The sequence below is a fragment of the Chiloscyllium punctatum genome, chromosome 22 (assembly GCF_047496795.1).
Source record: "Chiloscyllium punctatum isolate Juve2018m chromosome 22, sChiPun1.3, whole genome shotgun sequence".
Lineage (NCBI taxonomy): Eukaryota > Metazoa > Chordata > Chondrichthyes > Orectolobiformes > Hemiscylliidae > Chiloscyllium > Chiloscyllium punctatum.
This window is the reverse complement of record NC_092760.1, coordinates 88,418,993-88,442,479: the sequence shown is the minus strand read 5'-3', so window position 1 is coordinate 88,442,479 and position 23,487 is coordinate 88,418,993. Positions and strand designations below refer to the sequence as shown.

General features: G+C 41.7%; 1 protein-coding gene across 2 annotated transcripts in view; it reads right to left on the bottom strand.

Moving 5' to 3' along the window:
• Positions 1-2,042: 2,042 nt before the first annotated feature.
• Positions 2,043-23,487, bottom strand: part of csrp3 (cysteine and glycine-rich protein 3 (cardiac LIM protein)) — a 39,232-nt gene continuing 17,787 nt past the window's right edge. Inside the window, exons 3-7 of one of the 2 annotated variants that reach the window (XM_072591774.1) lie at positions 22,398-22,566; positions 13,259-13,385; positions 8,207-8,300; positions 2,343-2,433; positions 2,043-2,217 (exon numbers count right to left, since the gene is read on the bottom strand). In XM_072591774.1, coding sequence (XP_072447875.1) covers positions 2,357-2,433; positions 8,207-8,300; positions 13,259-13,385; positions 22,398-22,566 — 467 coding nt within the window. In that variant the 3' untranslated portion in view covers positions 2,043-2,217; positions 2,343-2,356. Of the gene's footprint in view, positions 2,434-8,206; positions 8,301-13,258; positions 13,386-22,397; positions 22,567-23,487 lie in introns of both variants that reach the window. The other variant, XM_072591773.1, reaches the window with a different exon arrangement.

Genomic DNA, 23,487 nt, shown 5'->3' with positions numbered 1-23,487 from the left:
TGGCAGCATTTTTGGACAGAAACAGAGTTAACATTTCAGGTCTAAAGTGACTTCTTCATTTTGAGCTTAATGGTAGTTCCAGCAGGTTGGTCATGTTTTATTGCTTATCGTTTATATTGTTGGAAACGTTGGAGAGAGCATTGTTTTATCTGCTTTCTCAGCAATGTGAATGTTCACACAATCCTAACCATAGTGAAGATCCAGGTAAACATGATGCTGAGCTCAGAACTAATCTACTAAATAAACAACAGAGTCCACTCTGCTTATCCACTGATAAAACCCATGAATAAAATCAGAAAATATCACTGCAATTACAATTTTTCCTATAGTTAATTTTAAAGCTTTGAAACAATTGAGTGTGGAAAGCAAGCAAAGCGCAATGTGAATGATCATTTTATTCAAATAGGACTTTGCCTCCTGTTTATGAGTGAGGAGAAGGAGGCAGCAGTTATGAAGGTGGTTGCATAGGAAGCTGCTATTGGGATTGAAAGATTTCCTGGTTTCACATTTTAAGGGGAGGCAATGGTGTTTGGTACTATCACTGAATTGTTAATCCAGAGACTCAGGTACTGATTTGGGGACCCTAGTTCAAATCCTGCCACAAATGTGAATTCAATAAAAATACTGGGTTAAGAGTCTCATGATGACCATGAAACCATTGCCAACTGTTGGGGGAAACCCCATCTGGTTCACCAATGGTTTTTAAGGAAGGAAACTCATTTGAATCTGTCTAAGTGTTCTAAAGCAATTATTTAATTTTTCATCCAAAGACAGTGACACAATGTACATCTCCAAACACATGGGGCACTTTCAGGGAGTGCCTGAAGATGAGTCAGTTACTGACAATAAGCCTACACCTAGGGTGATTAAGCCAATTGAGATCTCCTTTTGTTTACAGAGCCAGGATTGTTGATATACAGCACTTTTTGAAAACCCTTCCCAAACTTCTTTTTGTTGTGGAAATCAGGGTCCCCTTTAAAACTGTATTCTTTTCATATTGTGTATTTAATTCCTGTGGAATATGAGACTGTTACAGCAGAAATCAGCCTTCTGCAAATGTAAATGATAGATTTGTCAGGTGCCACACAAGCCTATTTGGAAAAACAAGACGGTTTTGTTCTGAGCAGAAATGGAAGTGGGTAAAGGGACAGCAGTCATCCTGGTATCATGAGTAGGCAGCCCTGCTGTTTAGCTGAAGGATTTTAGACTGGTAATTGACACCGCAGAGACGGTCAGTCCCCAAAATAATGTACATTGACAGAGAAAGAAAAGAAGGGTGCGAGAAAGACACCGACAAAGAGAGACAGAAAAAGCCAGTGAGAATCCAGAAGAATCTTCTTGAAGATGACCAGGAGTTCCCTGTCATTAGGCCAAGTGAAAACCTAAGACTGTTACCTGTAAAGAGTACAGGGACAAAAACTCCACCATTTGAAGATTCAGCTCCAGCTCCTCCATTCTAGAACAGCTTCAGAATCAGACCTCATTTTTCATGTTGTAAACTTCCTTTATCTCATTAACTAATGTATCATATCTAAACTGCTTCTTAACAATCTCAATAAACCATCTGAAAATTGCTACAAGTTATAAATGCCTGCATTAGGTAACTATGATCACAAACTTCCCCAAATACACAGTCCCAGCAACTCCCCATTTCCTGGGTGACCAGAGCAAGGATGGATTATAATGCCATTGCACTTTAAACTTGGCTTCACTCCATTCCTGGGCAAAGCAAGGACGAGTAAACCAATTGGAAAATATCAGGTAATTTGTTATGAAGGTTTCTTTAGTTAAAGGAGGAGCAGGAAGCAATTTTTCCTGACATTTGGCTGATTAAAAGGATGGCTATGAGAAAACCCAGCACAATCCACGATCATCTGTGACCATTAGGAAGTTACAGGTTAAATGGGGTGAAAACAAATCATTTGGATAATGGATAAGTTTTGTTGTAAAAGTAGTAGTGTCAGGACTGCTGTCCAATTCTTTAGGTTCCAATGATACTTTATTTATAGTTACAAAGCTTGATTAATAGATCCTTTCATAAGTTTATAACAACAATGCAACAATATATTTTATTATTGTTCTTAAATCCATTCAGTGTTGATATAAAGCAATTTATCAATGTTTTACAGTGGATCTGTAAATATGTTGGACCTTGTCCTCTATTAACCACTTATAGCGTTCCCTCTTCTGTGGGTTGTCAGCATTTCAAATGTTTCACTGTGAAGAATGAAGATGGTTATATGTTAGTACAAATGCTTTCCCAGTTTTTCTGGGAGGTGTATTGGTTTAAATGGGGGTGAGGGGTGGTTGAAGAAGGGAGGAGAGAAGTTGAAGACAGGTACCAGAAGGTATTTATTCAATCTGTGCTGGGTAACGCTCCACCAGACTGTCCATGTCCCAGTCCTTTAGGACCAAAGTTCCTCGCATAACAAGCTGCAACATTAAGAAAAATGAGTTAACCTTTCATTGAATAATTGAAAAGATGACTGCATAAAAGTGCTCGGTCAATCACATCCTGTGTTTAATGTGATTATTCTGTTGTTATTTAACTAAAACTGTGAGAACAACTGTTGTGTTCTTAACCATTGGGTCATTTATCCAACAAAGCATGTCAGATAGAAACATAACATAAACAAAATGGAACTTCTTCTCCTGCTTTCTGATCAAACACTGTATCGTTGATCAATCAAGGATGAATGGGATTAATTGCTGGCTAACCCCTTGAGAAGGTAGTGATGAGTTGCCTTCCTGACAGCGACAGATGCTGGGATGTAGATACGCTTACACTACTGCTAGGCAGGAGCACCAGGGTTCTGACTCAGCAACAGTGATGGTAAATCAATATATTTCCAAGTGAGGATGGTGAGTGGCTTGGAGAGGGATTTGCAGGTGGTGTTCCCATATATCTGCTGCACATACCCTTCCAGATGATAGAGTTCATGACTTTGGAAGGTATTAGTGAAAGAACCACCATGAGTTGTTGTAATGTAGTGTGTAAATGGTACACACTGCTGCTACAGAGAGTCAGTGGTGTGTTGAGTAAGTGCTTGAAGTAGTGGATGAAATGTTAACCAAGTCTGCTGTTTTTTTTTTGTGCTGCTTGGGGTCAAACTTTGAGTATTGTTGGAGATGAAGATCTGGCAAATGAAGAGTATTCTATCACATTGCTGACTTGTGAATAGTAGAAATTGAAAAGGCTTTGAGATGTCAACAGGGAAGTTAAATGCTGCAGAATTCCAGTCTGTAATATGTTCTGGCAGATACACTATGTATATGGTTGGTTTCTATTCAATAGTATCTTCCAGGTTGTGACAGGTTGGTGGCGGGGAGAGGTTTGATAATGGTAATAGTGTTGAATGTCAAGGTAAGATGTTTAGGGTATCTTCTTTTGGCATTGCCATTCAGTATTTGAGGCCATGCTGAACTTTCAGTTATTGCTGGAAAATGGCGCCTATTGTCAAACGTGTTTGTTTTGCTCACATTAGCAAGAAACATCAATGTAAAGGCAAGCAATAGTTTTGCACAGTATGAGAGGAGACTGCTGATCGCTAGATACGTTATCATAAAGGATATATCACCAAGTGATTGGCAGTTAGCTGCCAAACTTTGTTTTAATTGAAACAAGTAGGTTGACTCTGGCAAGGCATTTACCAGAGGAACTTACCAGAGACTGGTTGTTAACTGTCTCAAGGAGAAACATGCACAGTGTGTGTACATGTTCTTTCTGTCTGCAAAGAATGTGGGTCTGTATGTTGATAAATGCATCCTGCACTAAAGGCAAGTGCAGCAGACCACAACCCCAACCAACAGTGTAGCTAAATTGCAGTTAAAATAATCAATTTTTAACATGGCTGCTTCAGAATTGCAAACAAAGCCACAAAAATGGTAACATCCACCTGAAACAGCAGAAGGAGTCTCGATTAAAGGTCTGATTGAACAGACCTTGCCCCTAATAATGTGCAATTCACCACCACCAAGCTCCCTCCATGACACACGCCATCTTGACTTTTTTAAATTCACTCAAGGGTTGTAAATATTGCTGGGCCAGCATTTATGGCCCATTCATAGTTGCTCTTCAGAAGATGGTGTTGAGATGCCTTCTTGAACCGCTTCAGTCTATGTGCTGTGGGTTGACCCACAATGCTCTTAGGGAGGGGTTTCTACCAGTTTGACCCAGCAACAGTGAAGGAACAGCAATATATTTCCAAGTCAGGATGGTGAGTGGCTTGGAGGGGAGCTGGTGGTGTTCACATGTATCTGCTGCCCCTTGTCCTTCTAGATGGAAGAGGTTATAGGTTTGGAAGGTGGTCTCCAAGAATCTTTGGTGAATTTCTGCATTGTATTTTGAACGTACTACACACTGCTGCTTGACATGTACCTTGCAGATGGTGGACAGGCTCTGGAGAGTCAGGAGGTTAGTTACTTGCTGCAGTGTTCCTAAAATCTGACCTGTTCTTGCAGCCACTGTATTGATGGAGTGAGTCCAGTTGAGTTTCTGGTCTATGGTGACCCCCAGGGTGTTGATAGTAGGGATTCAGTGATGGTAATACCATTGATTGCCAAGGTGCAGTGATTAGATTGTCTCTAGGAAGGGCTGTAGATGTCATATACGTGAACTTTAGTAAGGCATTTGATAAGGTTCCTCATGGTAAACTAATGGAGAAAATGAAGTTACATGGTGTGCAGGATGTTCTAGCGAGGTGGATAAAGAACTGGTTGAGCTACAGGAGACACAGTCGTAGTTGAAGTTTCTCGAAATGGAGAAAGGTGACCAGTGGTGATCCACAGGGGTCAGTGCTGGGGCCACTGTTGTTTGTGATATATATAAATGATCTGGAAGAGGGCACTGTTGGTATGATCAGCAATTTGCAGATGACACAAAGATTGGAGTAGCAGAAAGCAAAGGGGACTGTCAAAGAATACAGGAGAATATAGATAAACTGGAGAGTTGGGCAGAAAAGTGGCAGATGGAGTTCAATCCGGGCAAGTGTGAGGTGATGCATTTTAGTAGGTCTAATTCTAGAGCGAACTATACTGTAAATGGAAGAGCCTTGGGAAAAATCCCAAGATCTGGGAGTTCAGGTCAATTGTACCCTGAAGGTGGCTGCACAGGTGGATAGAGTGGTCGAGAAGGCATATGGTATACTTGCCTTCATTGGACAGGGCTTTGAGTATATGAGCTGGCAGGTCATGTTAAAATTGTATAAGTCTTTGGTTCGACCACATTTAGAATACTGTGTACAGTTCTGGTCATCATATTACCAAAAGGATGTGGACGTTTTGGAGAGGGTGCAGAGAAGGTTTCTGAGGATGTTGCCTGGGATGGAAGTTGAGTAGGTTAGAATTGTTTACATTAGAAAAAAGGAGATTGAGAGGGGGCCTGATTGAGGTCTACAAAATCATGAAGGGTATAGACAGGGTGGATAGAGATAAGCTTTTTCCCAGGGGAGGGATTCAATAATGAGAGGTTACGTGTTTAAGGTGAGAGGAGAAACATTTAAGAGGGATACATGTGGAAAGTACTTTACACAGAGGGTGGTAGGTGCCTGGAACGTGTTGCCAGTAGAGGTAGGCATGGTAGATTCATTTAAGGTGCGTCTGGACCAATGCACGAGTAGGTGGGGAGCAGAGGGGTACGGATCCTTGGGAATTGGACAATAGGTTTAGACGGTGGATTTGGATCGGCACAGGCTTGGAGGGCCAAAGGGCTGATCCGGAGCTGTAAATTTTCTTTGTTCTTATTTGAGATGGTAATATCCTGGCATTTGTGTGGCACGAATATTACTTGCCACTTGTAAGCCCAAGCTTGGATATTGTCCAGATCGTGTTGCATTTGAACTTGGACTGTTTCACTATCTGAGGAGTTGCAAATGGTGCTGAACATTGTGCAATCATTCGTGAACATCCCCACTTCTGACCACCTGATGGAGGGAAGATCATTAATGAAGCAGCCGAAGATGGTTGGGCCGAATACCACTCCCTGAGGAACTCCTGCAGAGATGTCCAGGAGAGGAGGAGGTTGGCCTCCAAGAACCAGCGCTATCTTTCTATGTGCCAGATCTGACTCTAACCATCAAAGATTTTGCCTCCTGATACCCACTTATTCCAGTTTTGCCAGAACACCTTGATGTCTCACACAGTTGAATGTAGTCTTGATGGGCTGTCACTCTCACCTCCCCTCCTGAATTCAGATCTTTTGTCCATGTTTGAACCAAGGCTGTAATGAGGTCAGGAGCTGAGTGATCCTGGTGGAACTCAAACTGGGCATCGCTGAGCAGGTGCTGCTTGATAGCACTATTGATGACACCTTCCATCACTTTACTGATGATAAAGAATAGACTGATGGAGTGGTGATTGGCTGGGTTGGATTTGTCCTGCTTTTTGTGTACAGGACATAGCTGGGCAATTTTCCACATTGCCAGATAGATACCTGTGTTGTAACTGTTCTGGAACAGCTTGGCTAGGAGAGTGGCAGGTTCTGGAGCACGAGTCTTCAGTACTTTTTCTGGAATGTGTTCATGTCCATAGACTGTGCAGTAGCCAATGCCTCCAACTGTTTCTTGATATCACGTGAAGTAACTCGAATTGGCTGAAGACTGGTATCTGTGATGCTGGGGAGCTCTGCAATCAGCACTTCCAGCTGAAGATTGCTATGAATGCTTCAGCCTTATCTTTTGCTCCTCTATCACCAAGGATGGGGATATTTGTGGAGTCTCCTCCCCCTGTGCTAAAGACAGTCTCGTGGCTATGCCATTTGGGACCCAATCAGCTCAATCAGTAGTACTGCTGCCGAGCCACTCTTGGTGGTGGACATTGAACTCCCCCATCCAGTGTATATTTTGTGCCATTGCCACCCTCCTGTAAGTGTCATTCAACATGGAGGAGTACTGAGTCAAGGGAGGACGGTACATGGTAACCAGCAGGAGGTTTCCCTGCCCGTCTATAACCTGAAGCCATGAGACTTCATGGGGTCCGGAGTCAATATTGAAGGCTCCCAGGGCAACACCCTCCTGACTGTATCCCACTGTGCCACCACTCTGCTGGGTCTGTCCTGCCGGTGAGACAGGACATATCCAACGATGGTGATGGTGATGTCTGGGTCATCCCCGACAGACAGTGTCAGACTGTTGCTTGACTAGTCTGTGAGACCGCTGTCCCCATTCTGGCACTAGCCCCCAGATGTTAGTGAGGAGGATTTTGCAGGGTTGACAGGGCTGTTTCTGCCTTTGTTGTTTCCGATGCCTAGGTCGATGCCAGGTGGTCCTTCCAGTTTCATTTCTTTGTTGAGTAATAATTGATACAACTGTGTGCCTTGCTAGACCATTTCAGAGGGCAGTTGAAAGTCAACCACATTGGTGTGAGTCTGGAGTCACATGTAGGTCAGACCAGGTGAGGCTGGCAGATTTCCTTCCCTGAAGAAGATTAGTGAACCAGATGGGTTTTTCCAACAATCGACAAGGGTTTCATGGTCATTAGGAGATGCTTATATTTCCTTTTTTATTGAACTCTAATTTGACTGTCTGCCATGGCAGGATTTGAACATTAGCTGAATTCCTGGGTTAACAGTCTAGTAATAATACTACCAGGCCAATGCCCCACCCCCCCCTTGACTTGGAAATATATCTCAGTCTTTTTAGTGTCGCTGGATCAAAATCCAGGAACTCTCTCCCCAACAGCATTATGAATGTCCCTACATCCCCGGGACTGCAGTGGTTCAAAAGACAGCTCACTACCACCTCCTCAAGGGGCAGTTAGTAATGTGTAACAGATGCTGGTCCAGCCAGCGAGGCTAGCATCCTCTGAAAGAATTAAAACAAATGTCTACTGGCTCTGCTCTGGAGTAAAAGCCTAGGTCATGAAAGATTCATATATTTCATATTCATTACTGATTTCAAGCAATTCTCTTATTCTAATTGCAATGTGTAGTATTAAGAGTGAGTCATCCATAGCAAGGTACAAAGATTGTTAATCTGACAAGCCCATTTATAAACTGATTTGTTCCTTTTACTGTAGCTAATTAATTAGTGCATATAAAGGAACAATTCCCTCCCGTGATGGTCAACCCTTGACAGGGAGAGAAAGGAGGACACTGCTTCCAGGTTTGATGTATCAAATGCACCACTTTATAGTGAAAACCAGGAGCAGCTTTCACTTTCACCTGGTTTTCCCCTTCATAAGAAGTCGCTGATTGTATATCAGGTGTTACCTTTGCAGTAAATTTCTCCATCTTTGTCGGTGACTGTGGTGGACTCCAAACTCTTACCACACAGTGCACAGCGGAAGCAGGTTTTGTGCCATGCCTGTAATGGGACAAAGTGAGGATTATAAAGAGTTATTGGGAAAACTTTTGTCATTTGAATCATGGCTGTGCTTCCTGCAGGATACCCACGTGTGAGCCTGCATCAGAACATTGCGTTGTAGAATTTCACTTTGAGATTTGATTTTCAGTTGGATTGGTAGGGACAAGATCTAAAATACCAAGGTACATAAGCTGCCACCTTACCATGATCAGGGTGGGGTGAGGTGCCAAGACTGGGGAGGGTGTTGGGAGAGGAGCGTAGGGCTGGAGAAAGGGGTGGGAAGGGAGGGGCAGCAATGTCGGCACATAATGGGGATGGCAATGGCACCCACTTCCTGTTGAAGCGCTCTGGCCAAAGAGACGCTGTTAAGTCACACCGGTAACTTGCTTTCATGGTGTACTTTCAACATCATTAAGCATGTGCAAAATACTCTGTGGGTGTGTCATGCAAACCAAAGCAATAAATTAATTTGCGATCACCTCTAAGGGTGCTAGAGATAGGCCTGAAGAATGGGACTTAGCTCTTTCACGAGCTGGTACAGATGCAATGGCCTTCTATACTGAGAATAGAGAAAGGTTAAACAAACTCAAACACCACTACCTCCACCTCTATCATTTTTTTGGACGTAATGCATCATTGATAAACCATCAAGAAAACATTTAATAAAATATAGAACTGCAGATGCTGGAAATCTGAAACAAGAACAAAAATTACTGGAGAAACTCAGCAGGTCTGGCTGCATCTGTGGAGAGAAGCAGAGTTAATGTTTCAAATTCAGCAGTGCTTTTTCAGAACTCAAGAAAATATCTGTGCTTGATTGGGTGCTAATGCATTGGATTGCTGCCAAAGCAATTGGGTGAATATCAGCTCACTTTTTATTGATATTCTCCTGCATTTCATCTAAAGGTCCAAAAGACATTTGTTTCAATATAGAACACATGGTAACTGCTCCTAACCAGAATGCTGCAGACCCAGTCATTTCTGAATTTTGGAATGTTTCAGAGTTTAGAGTGAGGGTAGAATGCCCAATCACAACTGTGCAACCCTAGAAAATACAGCAGATATAAATATTTACCCAAAGCATAAAACAGTGAGGAGCATTGTAGAATGACAGGAAAAATATTTGTTATTTTTATCCAAAGACTATACCTTCCCAAACCACAGGAGTAAATGATGCTGTTTGAGTCTCCTCAAAACATTACCTGTTCATTGGTGGATGACTGATTTGCAATGCAGAGTGATGTCAACAGTGTGGGTTCAGTTCCTGCACCGACTGGTGTTACCATGAAGTTCTGCCTTTGCAACCTCTCCCCTCGGCTGAGGCGTAGTGACCCTCAGGTTAAATCATCACCAGTCGTCTCTGTCTAATGAGAGTCCTCTTGGATAATGGCAAGTTTTAATGATTTCTGGACTGGAGAGGTCATTGTTTGTTAAGGTTCCTGAATGTATTCCTTCACTGGATTGATGTCTGGCTAAGAGTTGATCTTTTGCAATGAGTTTTCTCCAACATTTTGAATCTTGCCAAAATGGCAATTTCCTGTCATACAGAACTTGAAACATTAACTCTGCCTCTCTATCCGCAGATGTTGCCAGATCTGCTGAGTTTCTCCAGCACTTTCAGGATTCACAGCGATCTTCCTGGATATATTTCCAGTAATTGAGAAAGGCCCAAATAAAATGGTGCTGTCTCAGAGTGATTCTCAAAAGCAACAGCTTCCCCAAGGCTTTTGGCCATTCAATTTGTAGATAATCTTTCATTTTGTTGCAAATAATCTTGTTGGGATTGCTATACAATTCATTTTACCTGCCACATGAAATTCGTGATAAGCATTTTACCCATCACAAATCCTAATTAAAATGCAAGACTGGGGTTTCAACAAAGCTTCCAGTAAAAAGACAGAATTTATCTTTTATCACATTCAATAAACGATGGGCCCATAAGTACATAAAAATGTAAATGGAAACCATGATGGTATTTGAGTTTTCTCCCTTAGGATGACTGACCTTTCACTTTATTTGAGGAAGTAAATGTTAATTCAGCTTTTAAAAGGCAAACCGCACATACCTAATGAAAGACATCAATACCCAGTAGCCTTATGTTTAAAATATGTTTAAGTGTAACAGTGTTTAAAAAAAATAAACCTGTTAATCGCCATGATGCGGACATGACGGTGTTGGACTGTGGTGGACAAAGTCAGAAGTCACATGACACCAGGTTATAGTCCAACAGCTTTATTTGAAATCACAAGCTTTTGGAGCAGTGCTGCTTCTTCAGGTGAAGTGTCTTGTTAAAATGACTGGTGATGGTTTAACCTGAGGGTCACCACGCCTCACGTGAGGGAAGAGGTTGAAAAGGAGAGTTTTCCATGGTAACCTCAGCTGTACAGGAATTGAACTCACCGTTTTGGTAGCACTCTGTAATTTTGACCAACCCACAATTTTGAAATATTCTCATTGTTGCAATGAATGGAAACATCAGCAACCCATAAGTACAGCAAAGAGACAAACGACCACGTTCAGAAACATTTGTTAAAGAATAAGTATTGGTTAAGACTCCTCAGTGGGTTCTTCATCTTCAGACATTATGGGTACAATTCAATTTATCCCCTCCCTGAAGTTGACAAGGGAAGTGGCAAGCAGGGAGTAAGAATCTCTCCAGGGTCAACTTGCCCAATTATTTGCCCTTTTTGCCACCTCAGTGATGAAATGCTGGGCAAGAAGGTTTCACAGGGGCTTTCTCAATAGCATAGCAACAGAAACTTCAAAGCCTCAACTCACCACTGGCCCAATACCCTGCCTTCACATCAGGGGAGAGGGGAAGCTGCTTCCAGGATTGACTGCCTCCCAGCTTGGTCTCAGATAGGGATTGCCCGAGTTCAAATTGAGTTCAATTTGCCCCAGTCACAGGTAGGGATCGGGGCTGCTGAAATCCATCACCCTCCTTCTGCCTCTGAACCCCCGTCCCCATTCCCCAAGATTCCCAGGCCGGGAACCCTAAAAGAAACATACATCTTGCTGATGGGTCCCATGAAGACTAGGCTTCCAGCAAGAGCCTCCAGTCTTTAATGGATTGAATTATGTTTGAATTAGGAAGCGAAGGGCTGTCAGAGATTTATCTGGGTTTTAGTATAAAGCTACAGTTCAGCACAAACAATAGTTTCTACTTTTCCCTTCTGCAGCTTTTCCATGTCCTGAAACCAACTCCCTATTGGGCCATAGACCACCACCACAAAGACCAATAAATATCACCTAATCTCAACGACTCGGGACATGTTCTGTTTGACACTGAAAGGACCTGCATTTCTCACTATGACATCTAAGACCCAGAACCTGCTGACCTCCTATTGATTGGTAGTTTCGGACGAGATGTTGAAGTCTGCAATTCACTAAGAGACTCATTGGTCAGCGCTTACAGTCTGATTGGAGCTCGGCAAGGTACCTTGTACGTGGTGAAAAGGTAATTGCCCCCCTACACATAGGCTACAACATGGAAAATCTCAGGCTACATTTTGGAGTTTCTCAAAAAAGCTCATTCTTAATTTTCCTTATTGTAGAATCAGTTCCATTCTTTTAATCAGTGTGGACCTAATCTTCATGTGTCTGTAATTGTCCTGGTCCATTTTGCTGTTAGAATAATTTCAATAATATCTCACAAATGTTACCTTTTGGACTCATTTAGAAATTACGAATAAAGATAGGAACAGGAGTAGGCCATTCAGCTCATCGAGCTTGCCCCATTTTAATTAGATTTGGAGTGGCACAGTGGCTCAGTGGTTAGCATTGCTGCCACACATCGCCAGGGGCCTGGGTTTGATTCCTGCCTCAGGCGACAATCGACGTGGAGTTTGCACATTCTCCCCATGTCTGCGTGGGTTTCCTCCGGGTGCTCCGATTTCCTCCCACAATCCAAAGATGTGCAGATCAGGTGAATTGGCCATGCTAAATTGCCCGTAGTCAGGAGTAAATAGGGTAGAGGAATGGGTCTGTGTGGGTTACTCTTTGGAGGGTCAGTGTGGACTTGTTGGGCTGAAGGGCCTTTTTTCATACTGTAGGGAATCTAATCTAGATCATGGTTCATCATCTACCCCAAAGCCATTTTCCTGCACTATCTCTGTATCCTTTGATGTCATTAACCTCTAGAAATTCACCTTGAACCTGTTCAATGATTGAGCTTCCACAATGTGCTGGGCCAGAGAATTCCAAAGATTTTCCACCCTCTGAATGAAGAAATTTCTCCTCATGTCTGTCCTAAATAGACTGCACTTTATTCTGAGATTATGTTCATCAGACCAGAAGAAATAGGAACAGCAGTAGGCCATTTGGCTCCTCAGGCTTGTTCTGCCTTTCAGTAGGATCATGGCTGGCCTGACATTCCTAACATCCATTTCTCTGTATTTTCCCCATAACCCTTATTTCCTGATTGGTCAAGAACCTATCTCAACCTTAAACATTCACAGGGACTCTGCCCCCACAGTTCTCTATGACAAGTAGTTCCAAAGACTCAACCCTCTGAAAGAAGAAATTCCTCCTCATCTCAGTCTTAAATGGGTGCCCCCTTTAGCCTGAGACTATACCCTCTAGCCCTAGACTCTCCCATGAGGGGAAGCATCGTCTCAGCTTTGACTGTTCAAGCCCCTTAAGAATCCCCTGGTTCTAGAGTCACCAGTCAAAGGCAAGACTCTATTTACACCCAGACTCTCAGAATTATGTCAGCAGTATATGAGTTTGATCACTGTAGCCTGATTTTCACCGCTATCTTCATGATGAAGTCATTAAATTCTGTTTGCATTATTACTGACCCAGAAGCATATTTTTTATGAGACATCCGTTGTGGATACTCAAATGAAGTAATCATCAATTGTGTGAGCTATCATACACTCCCCCTTTGCATGACTCTCACCTTCTGCTGCCTACTGTTAGAATGCAGCAAACAGTATCTAACTATCACCTTTTCTTACCTTTCCTCCACCAATCACTTTCTCGGCTGCATACACAGATTGACCGCATCGTGGGCACTTTTCAGCGCCACCAAATTTGTGGGCAAATTTGGAGGAGCTGGGGTTCGCAGAAGGATGAGGCTTAGCCCTTGGGAGAAAAGCAAACAAGAGAAAGGTTAAATAAATAGCATAGCAGTTTGTCATAGTACATGGTTAGTGCGATAGGTATGCTGCACTAGAGATAATAAAATAGCCAAGGTTTCTCAAAGCTAAATGTAACGCAGTAAGTATGGTTTAGCTATTAATGTAATATGAAAGATGTATTCTACTATTCAATTTAACATTTGCACATTTGTCTTATAAATTGTTTAAACATGTTACATAATGTTGTGAACCCCAGCTGATGTTACTACTGAACAGATCTGATCCCAGATTAAAATTTAGCTTGACAGATCATTTTTAAAGAAATAATTTAACATCATGGTCATTTATTGAAAATCAGCTGCAGTGTTGCACATTTCCTTTAATACAACCAAATTTATTACATAAAGTAAAGGCAAATCAAGCTATCGAAATGGAGAAAGATCTTAAACGTCAAACAAAGTTTATCTATTCCATAACACTGTCGCCTTAGAGTGATCAACATCCAGAGAAATTGTTCTTCCCTATCAAACTTTTAGGTTCAATTTAATTGAGTCTTGTCAGTTGTGTCCTGTGAACTATGTAGGCTTCTTACATGAATGCTCACAAAATGGAAAGCTTGTACTTTCTTGATTTGGAGGTGCTGCGGTGTATTAAGTTAAAATTCACACAACACCAGGTCATAGTCCAACAGGTTTATTTGGAAGCACTAGCTTTCGGAGTGCTGCTCCTTCATCGGGTGGTTGAGGAGTATAAGATAATGGGACACAGAATTTATTGCAAAAGTTTACAGTGTGATGCAACTGAAATTATATATTGAAAAAGAGCTGGATTGTGTGTTAAGTCTCTCATCTTTTAGAATGACCATATTGGTTTCAGTTCTTTCATAAAAGAGTAAGAATCTCAGAATAAGGATTCACCTATTTAAGACAGACATGAGGAGGAATTTCTTCTCTCAGAGGGGAGTGAATCTGTGGAATTCTTTACCCCAGAGGGCTATTGAGGCTGGGTCATTAAGTACATTCAAGGTTGAGAGAGGCAGATTTTTAATCAGTAAAGGAATCAAGGGTACATTTATGAAATGTACAGAGAGTTCTTGGGGTGTGAAATTGGATTAAGTGGTAACAAAGGTATACATTATGCTTGCCTTCATCAGTCGGAACAGTGAGCATGAAATTTGACAATCATGCTGCACATGTACAAAACGTTAGTTCAGCCACATTTGGAGTACTGTGTGTAGTTCTGGCCACCACACTACAGGATAAATGTGGAGGCTTTAGAGAAGGACCAAAGTGATTTCCAGGATGTTGGAGATAGTAAGGACTGTGGATGCTGAAAATCAGAGTCGATAAAATGTGCAGCTGGAAAAACACAGCAGGTCAGACAGCATTGGAGGAATCCTGATGAAAGGTCCTGACTCGAAACATCGACTTGACACACTGTGTTTTACCAGGATGTTGCCTGGATTGGAGAGTATTAGCTGTAAAGAGAGGCTGGACAAACTTGGAATGTTTTCACTAGAGTGTCAGAGGCTGAGGCTTGATAGAAGTTTTTAAAATTATGAGAGGCATAGATAGGCAGAATAATTGGAGTCTTTGTCCCAGAGTGTAAATGTCAAATGCTAAGGGCATAGGTATAACATGAGAGGGGGGTAAGTTTAAAGGAGATGAGTGAAGCAAAACGTTTATACAGAGGGCAATAGGTTCTTGGAATGTGCTACCAGAGAAGATGGTAGAAGCAAACACAATAGCAAAGGTTAAGAGGTATTTAGACAGACACATGAACAGGGACAGAATAGACAGATATGGACCATGTGGTTGATGGGATTAGTTTAGAATGGCAAGTTGTTGGAGGGAATCCTGAGGGACAGGATTTACATGTATTTGGAAAGGCAAGGACTGATTAGGGATAGTCAACATGACTTTGTGCGTGGGAAATCATTTCTCATGAACTTGATTGAGTTTTTGAAGAAGTAAAAAAGAGGATTGATGTGGGCAGACAGGATTTATATGGACTTCAGTAAGGCATTCAACAAGGTTCCCCTTGGAGACTGGTTAGCAAGGTTAGGTCTCATAGGTTACAGGGAGAACTAGTCATTTGGATTCAGAACTGGCTCAAAGTTAGAAGACAGGGGGTGGTAGTGGAGGGTTGTTTTTCATACTGGAGGCCTGTGACCAGTGAAGTGCCACAAGGATCGGTGCTGGGCCCACTACTTTTCATCATTTATATAAATGATTTGGATGTGAACATAGGACATAAGTTAGTAAGTTTGCAGATGACACCAAAATTGGAGGTGTAGTGAACAGCAAAGAAGGTTACCTCAGATTACAATGGGATCAGATTGGGCCAATGGGCTGAGAAGTGGCAGCTGGAGTTTAATTTAGATAAATGTGAGGTGTTGCATTTTGGAAAAGACAATCAGAGAAGAACTTATACACTCAATGGTAAGGTCCTCGGGAGTGTTGCTGAACAAAGAGACCTTGGAATGCAGGTTCATAGTTCCTTGGAAGTAGAGTCGCAAGTAGATAAGGTACTGAAGAAGGCGTTTGATATGCTTTCCTTTATCGGTCAGAGCATTGAGTATAGGAGTTGGAAGGTCATGTTGTAGCTGTACAGGACATTGGTTAGGCCACTGTTGGAATATTGCGTGCAATTCTGGTCTCCTTCCTATCAGGAAGATGTTGTGAAACTTGAAAGGGTTCAGAAAAGATTCACAAGGATGTTGCCAGGGTTGGAGGATTTGAGCTATAGGGAGAGGCTGAACAGGCTGGGGCTGTTTTCCCTGGAGCATTGGAGGCTGAGGGGTGATCTTATAGAGGTTTATAAAATCATGAGGGGCATGGATAGGATAAATAGACAAAGTCTTTTTTTCTGCAGTGGGGGGAGTCCAGAACTAGAGGTCATAGGTTTAGGGTGAGAGGGGAAAGACATAAAAGGGACCGAAGGGGCAACTTTTTCACACAAAAGGTAGTGCATACATGGAATGAGCTGCCAGAGGAAGTGGTGGAGGCTGATACAATTACAGCATTTAAAAGGCATCTGGTTGGCAATATGAATAGGAATGGTTTAGAGGGATATGGGCCAAGTGCTGGCGAATGGGACTAGATTAGTTTAGGATATCTGGTTGGTATGGACAAGTTGGACCAAAGGGTCTGTTTCCGTGTTGTACATCTCTATGACTCTATGACATCATGGTCAGCACAGACATGGTGGACCATAGGGCCTGTTTGTGTGCTGTTCTGGTTTACGTTCTATGTTCTAAGGGTTATGGGGAAAAGGCAGCAAAATGAAGTTGAAGATTGTTAGATCAGCCATAATCTCATTGAATGGCAGAGCAGACTCAATGGGCTGAATGGCCTACTTGTGCTCCTATGTCTTATGGTCTAAAAACTCCGAGTCGAAACGTTGCAAAAAACCAACTTCCAACAGGATAACGTATTCTTACCCCATTCTTCCAAACTGCTTTAAAAAATAAATCTCTGGGTTTTCTGAATTAAAATCAATCCTTGATTATCCTCAACAAAAAAGCAAGATACCGATCCTCAACGTTTACGCCCCCAGTCACAAACCCAACAGAACATAAACAGTCTTCCATCAAGGCCCCAGGGGTCCCCGCTATTGGTTCAGCTAATATTTGGGAAGGACTGACTGACCAACCATTTTTAACCCCTCCACAAAAGTGATGAATGCCAAGATTATTTTGAGATTCCTTTATCACAAAACATTAAAATAACAGAGTGACTCCGGCCAGTGCACTGGCACTGGAAATCAGTGCCACTATGTGTCAGAGTTGGATGCTGATTCCTCCTGCATGTGTTTGCTTGGTGTCACAGAAATCAAAGGAACCCCTGCCATTTTCCTCTCCTCTCAGCTCAATGCCCTGTTCCCACACTGGCCACTTCACTCAGCATCCCACTGCTCTGCTCACCACCTTGCTCACTACCTCCCTGGCCACGCGGCACCTCAACCCTCACTGCCTGCTTCCCACTCACTACCTTGCCCCCTCACTCCAGAAGGTGGCAAATAGTGAGGTAACACGGTCCTGAGTGGGAGGGAGGCAGGGTTGGGTTTTGGTGCATTGCATTCAGGTTGAGACAGACTAATTCAAGATTTGAATTTACTTACAATGTTGGAAAAACGTCATTTCATTGCTACTGTTCTTTGACAGAAACACCTCCCTAGAGATTGCTGACTGGAACACCACAGGCTCAGCACCTGCATGGCTGGTCAGTGCGCCTCCTACAGTTTTGGTGGTGCAAATGCAGTCCCAGCTGATCTTAAAGAAAGCATTTCCCACAAAGTAAACCTCTTTTAAAACCAAGAGTCTATAAATGATCAGTTTTCTGGATGTCCAATCAATGTTGATTCTATCTGCAGTGGCAGACAGAATATTAAAACTGCCTCGCACCACTTAGGTTGAAAAAGAAATGTTAGCTTTCTCAGTTTCTGCAGGAACGTGGTGTGCAGGGACAGGATTAGGTTTTGTTGATAACCATGATATCCCTGGGTTTGGTTGTGATGCACCACAATTATTGAATAGTCTATTTTTTAATATAACTTTTTCACAAGACAGGAGCATTGCTGGATTGGCAGAGATTTATCATCCACCCCTTATCTGAGGAAGGGTGCTCTGACTATGAAGGGGTGAAGGTTTATCGGACTGATACCTGAGGGTGAAGGGCTGACAAATGTATAGAGATTGGATCCATTAGAACCATATTCAATGGGGTTTAGAAGAATGAGGGCAGTTCTCATAGACACCTATAAAGTTATAACAGACCTAGACACGTTAAATGTAGGAGGGATGTTCCCAATGACTGGGGAGTCCAACAGACCATAAGAAAAGAACAGAAGTAGTCCATTCAGCCTCTCTATCCTGCTTAGCCATTCCAAAGGATCATGGCTGATCCGACATTCCTCACGTCCACTATTCTGCCCTTGCCCTGTAACCCTTGATTCCCCTGCAGATCAAACATCTATCTGTATCTAGCTAGTTGATGAAGGAGCAGTGCTCTGAAACTTATACTTCTAAACAAACCTGTTGGACTATAACCTGGTGATATGTGATTTTTACCTTAATATTGCCCCTTTGTACAGTTTTTCTCCATTGAAATGAGATTCTATTGCTTTGTTCTGCTTCCAACTTGAACAACTTCTCATTTTTCCACATTATACTTCATTTGCCAACTTTTTTGCCCACTTACTGAACCTATCAAGATTTCTCTGTAGACTGTTTGATTCCCTTTCCATAACCTCCATTGCCACCTAATTTTGTATCATCTGTAAATTTGGCTACAGTACATTCGCTTCCTTCCTCCCAGTCATTAATGTATGTTATAAACAGTTGTGGTCCCAGCACTGATCCCCGTAGAACCCACTGATCACAGGTCCCCAACCTGAAAAAAGAGCTTCTTATCCCCACTCAATGTTTCCTGCTCACTCCCTGTCCATGTCAATGTACTACCTCCAACACTGGTTGCCAGATCTAGGACTCATAGTCTAAGGATACAGGGTAAGCTATTTAGGATGGGGGGTGAGGAGAAAATGTTTTCACCCTGAGAATGGGAAATCTATGGAATTCTCTTCCACAGAAAGTAATTGAGGCCAAAACATTGAATTTTGGCAAGAAGGACTCAGATATAGTTCTTTGGGCTAAAGGGATCAAAGGGTATGGGGAGAAAGTCGGAACAGGAGACTGAGATGGATGAACAATATTGATCATATTGAATGATATTCTGAACCTTTTATTTCTTTATTTTTCTAATTTATTCCTACGACCTATAATGCTGGACTATTTATTCATTTACTTATCTATTTATTTTTGTTTTCTAAGAATTTGAGCTTAAATATCTGTACCTAGGTACCTTCACACTTAAGCTGGTGCTGTATTGCAGCAACTGTAAACTTTTCATTATATTCATTTGAGTACGTGTGGCAATTCCATTAAATTCAAGAATGGTGGAGCAGCTTGAAGAGCCCTATGGCCTACTGCTGTTCTTGTTTTTTGATGTTTCTGTGTTTCCAATTGTCCAGCAGGCAGTTTACAAGTCAACCACTTTGCTGTGGGACTGGAGTCACATATTAGCTAGACCAGGCAAGATCCTCTCTACTTCTATCTTATCTATTCCCTTCATAATTTTATATGTTTCTAGAAGATACCCCCTCATTCTTCTAAATTCCAATGAATAAAATCTCAGTTTACTCAGGCTTTCCTCATAAGCCAACAGCCTCAACTCCAAAATCAACCTGGTGAACCTCCTCTGTGCTCCCTGCAGTGCCTGTACATCCTTTCTCAGGTAAGGAGACCAAAACTGCATGCAGTACTCCAGGTGTAGCCTCACCAGCACCCTGTACAGCTGCAACACAACCTCCCTGCTTTTAAACTCAATCAATCTAGCAATGAAAGGCAAAATTCTTTTTGCCTTTTTAATTACTTGTTACACCTGCAGACCAACCTTCTGTGGTTCTTTGCCAATGTTTTGTCATTCTTCCCAGGAAGAGGTGGACTCCTTGCACAGAAACAAATTTGTGTGTGTTCTCTCAGTGCCCTGCAGTAACCCCCTGGAGTGGCTGTCAAAAGATGACTCACCCCAGGACAGTAACTGACACTGGGCTTCCCAGCTGAAGATATTCCAGCCTCAGCCCAAGTCCACAGGGACATTGTTAACAGTGCAACTGCCTGGTGATTGGATCTCCTGCTGTTAACCTTCCTCAGTGGGAGTAAGACTGACAAAAGCAGTGAAACCCAAAGCAAATTACTGCAGATGCTGCAGATTCAGAGTGAGAAATAGTAAATGCTGATGTTTCTCAGCTGCAAATACAGCAAGTAGTGAGAGTGGACAGTCAGAGTGGAACGATTGCCTCAATTGTTCTTCAATCCTTCCAGCTTTCTCTTGAACCAGAACCATGAACTCTCTGCACAGTTAAAGCCTTATCTAATGACTGTTTCCAACATTCTCTGTAAAAATACATTGCTCTTTTGTTTCACATTGCAACTGTGGCAAATGAAGTGTAAAAAAAACACAGCATGAGGCACACGCAAACACGATAATTAAATTGAAATGTGATTTGTTCCGTACTGCACATGTGGAGGCATTTATTCAAGTACTGATCTGTATCCATATCCACACTGGGAGATAGACCAACACAGAATCTGGAAGTTGCATTTTAATAATGAATTATGATGGAGTCTCAGAAAACTAGATTGGATTTATAATGTAAACACATTTTCCCCATATCTCAAACACATACGCATTATCTCCACATGCATGTTACATATATCTCAAACACTCAGTTTGAAATCAGTATGATTCAAATTTCAATTTCAATTTTAGCAAATTCATAATGAATTATTTCAATTCTCTCAAGCCTCTGACGACACCTAAAGCTCTTTATCTTCCCAAATATTAATCTGTACCAAAACAGTCCCAGTAGTTTCTGGTCAGCAATGTATATGAGGGCATTATCACTTCTTTCATAGCAAAAGTACAGCATAGAAAGAGGCCATTCGGCCTGACATGTTTGTGTCAGCTGTCTGCAGGACCAAGTGCCAACTATCTGCCTTTTCTCCACAGCACTACAAATGGTTCCTCTTTTGATAATGATCCAATTCTTTTGCAAAAGTTGCTGCAACTCTAAGATAGTGCATTCCAGATTCCAACCACTCACTGCATTAAGAAAAATGCCCCGCCTTATTTGCTATTTATTTTTGCAGATCACCTTACAACGATTTCCTCTGGATTTCAATCCTTCCCAAATGGGTACAGTTGTTCCACATCTATGCTGCCCCATTATTTTGTGTACCTCAACAAATTTCTTCTCAATCGTAATAAAGGGTGGTATCTCATTAATTTTTTAAATTATTTGTTGTAGTTGCAGACTAATTTTATCTGACTAATGTACTAGAACACATAGATCCCTCTGCACCCTGGAATTCTGCAGTTGTCCTCTGTTTAATTAATATTCTGCCTTCTTATTTCACCTGATGAAATGCACAATTTCTCCTTTTCCTACATTACACTCCATCTGCCAGATTTTTCCTCATCCACTCAACAGTATATCCATTTGAAACATCCTCATGGCCCCTTCGCAACATCTTTGCATCATCTGTAACTTTAGCCATCATGCCTTCACTTCCTTAATTAAAGCATTGATGTAAATTGTAAAACATTGAGGTCCCCTGTGGGCCCTTGCTCACCACATCCTGATATCCAGTAAAGACTCATTTATGCACTCTCCATTTTCTATCAGCCAGTAAATCTTCTATTCTTGCTAATATTTAAACCACTGCGCCTTGGGCCCCTACTTTCCATAACAACCTTTTATGTGACACCTTGTCAAATTCTTCTGGAATCCAAGTATAGTCCATTAAAAGCTCTCCTTTAATACACAACACACATTACTCCTTCAAAAAACTCTAATAAATGAATTAAATTGTATCCCTTTGCAAAATCATCTTTCCAATTATCTTGCATTTTCCTAAATACCAAGCTGTAACTTGATTGAATGCCAATGGCAGCCAAACTAAATGGTTCCTTGTTTTTCTGTCTCTCTTCCCTCATAAGTAGAGGGGTTATATTTATTACTTTCCAGTCCTTTCAAGAATCTCGTGAATTTCACAAAATTAACCTGTGCATCTACTACATCAATAGCCATCTTGCTTTATCCCATTTGGATCTGGAGACTTGTAATGTCAGAACTGAAGGCAACATTTCAGTTGAAGGTTAAAGCAGTGTTTTATATAAGATTAATGTAACTGATTGTGTGTTATTGCAGGTTTATTGCAGCTTTCTTGTTTCTGTACTCTATACCCCTATTTATAAAGGCTAAGATTCACTTTAGTCTTTTAACCATTCTCTTAATGACCCTTCAATGATTTTTGTCCATATAACCTCCAGCCCCTCTGCTCTTACACTCCCTTTAGAATTGTACCCGTCGTTTTATATTGTCTCTCCCCTTCCTTTCTACTAAAATGAAATCTCCATCCTTCAGAAATATGCTTTATATTTTAAATACTTACTGCTCATGATGGGTGCCAGGACTCTCCAGGGTCTCGGAACTAAGGGTACCAGCACCTTGGCCATAGCCATAGCCTTTTGGTCCATATTTCTTGCCGTAGCAAGCCTTGCAGTAGATCTCAGCTTCGTGTGCAGCCACTATCGTGCTGTCCAGGGCTTTTCTACAGTTCACTGAAAAGCAACAAAAGCAGGAGGCTGATGGAAACCATGGTTACTGATGAATTTATTTATCAAACGAAACACCCGAAGTCTGGCTGTAGTGAGAAAATTGGTGTATTAAGAAAGAGTTGCACGCATAGTAAATGGGAAGAACTTTGGAGAGGATAATGATTTCATTTACATCAGTGGTGGAATGGGGGCAAAAGCTGGACAAAATTTAAAGCAGAAATGTGGAGCAATTAATTTTGATAAGCATTAGATGGTAAAAACAATATGGAAATTTTAAACAAACGAGAATGCAGGAGAAACTCGGCAGGTCTTGTAGCATCTGCGGAGAGAGAAACAAAGTTAATATTTTGAGTTCTGCATGATTCTTCCTCAGAACTGGTCTGAAGTTTGAAGAAGAGTCATTGGACTTGAAGCATTAACTGTTTCTCTCTCCATAGATGCTGCTAGACCTGCTGAGTTTCTCCAGCATTCTCCATGTTTGTGACATAAAGGGTATATTGAAAAGGGGATGCGAAGCAGACGGACCAAGGTGATATGCACACAAATCACTGAGGGTGACCAGCAGGTGGAGATATTGTTTACACTAGCAAAAGAAGTTAAAAATCACACAACATCAGGTTATAGTCCAATAGGTTTCATTGGAAGCACTAGCTTTCAGAGCGCTGCTCCTTCGTCAGGTGGTTGTGGAGTACACGACTGTAAGACACACAATTTATAGCAAAAGTTTACAGTGTGATGTAACTGAAATTCTACATTGGAAAATGCCTCGATTGTTTGTTGAGTCTCTCATCTGTTCGAATGACCATGATAGTTTCACTTCTTTTATGTAAATCACAAAACATTTTTTAAAAGTACATTTTCAGGTTAACTGTAAGAATTGGTGTCAGCTTGATAATATGTTGAAGGTGTTATGAAAGAAGTGAA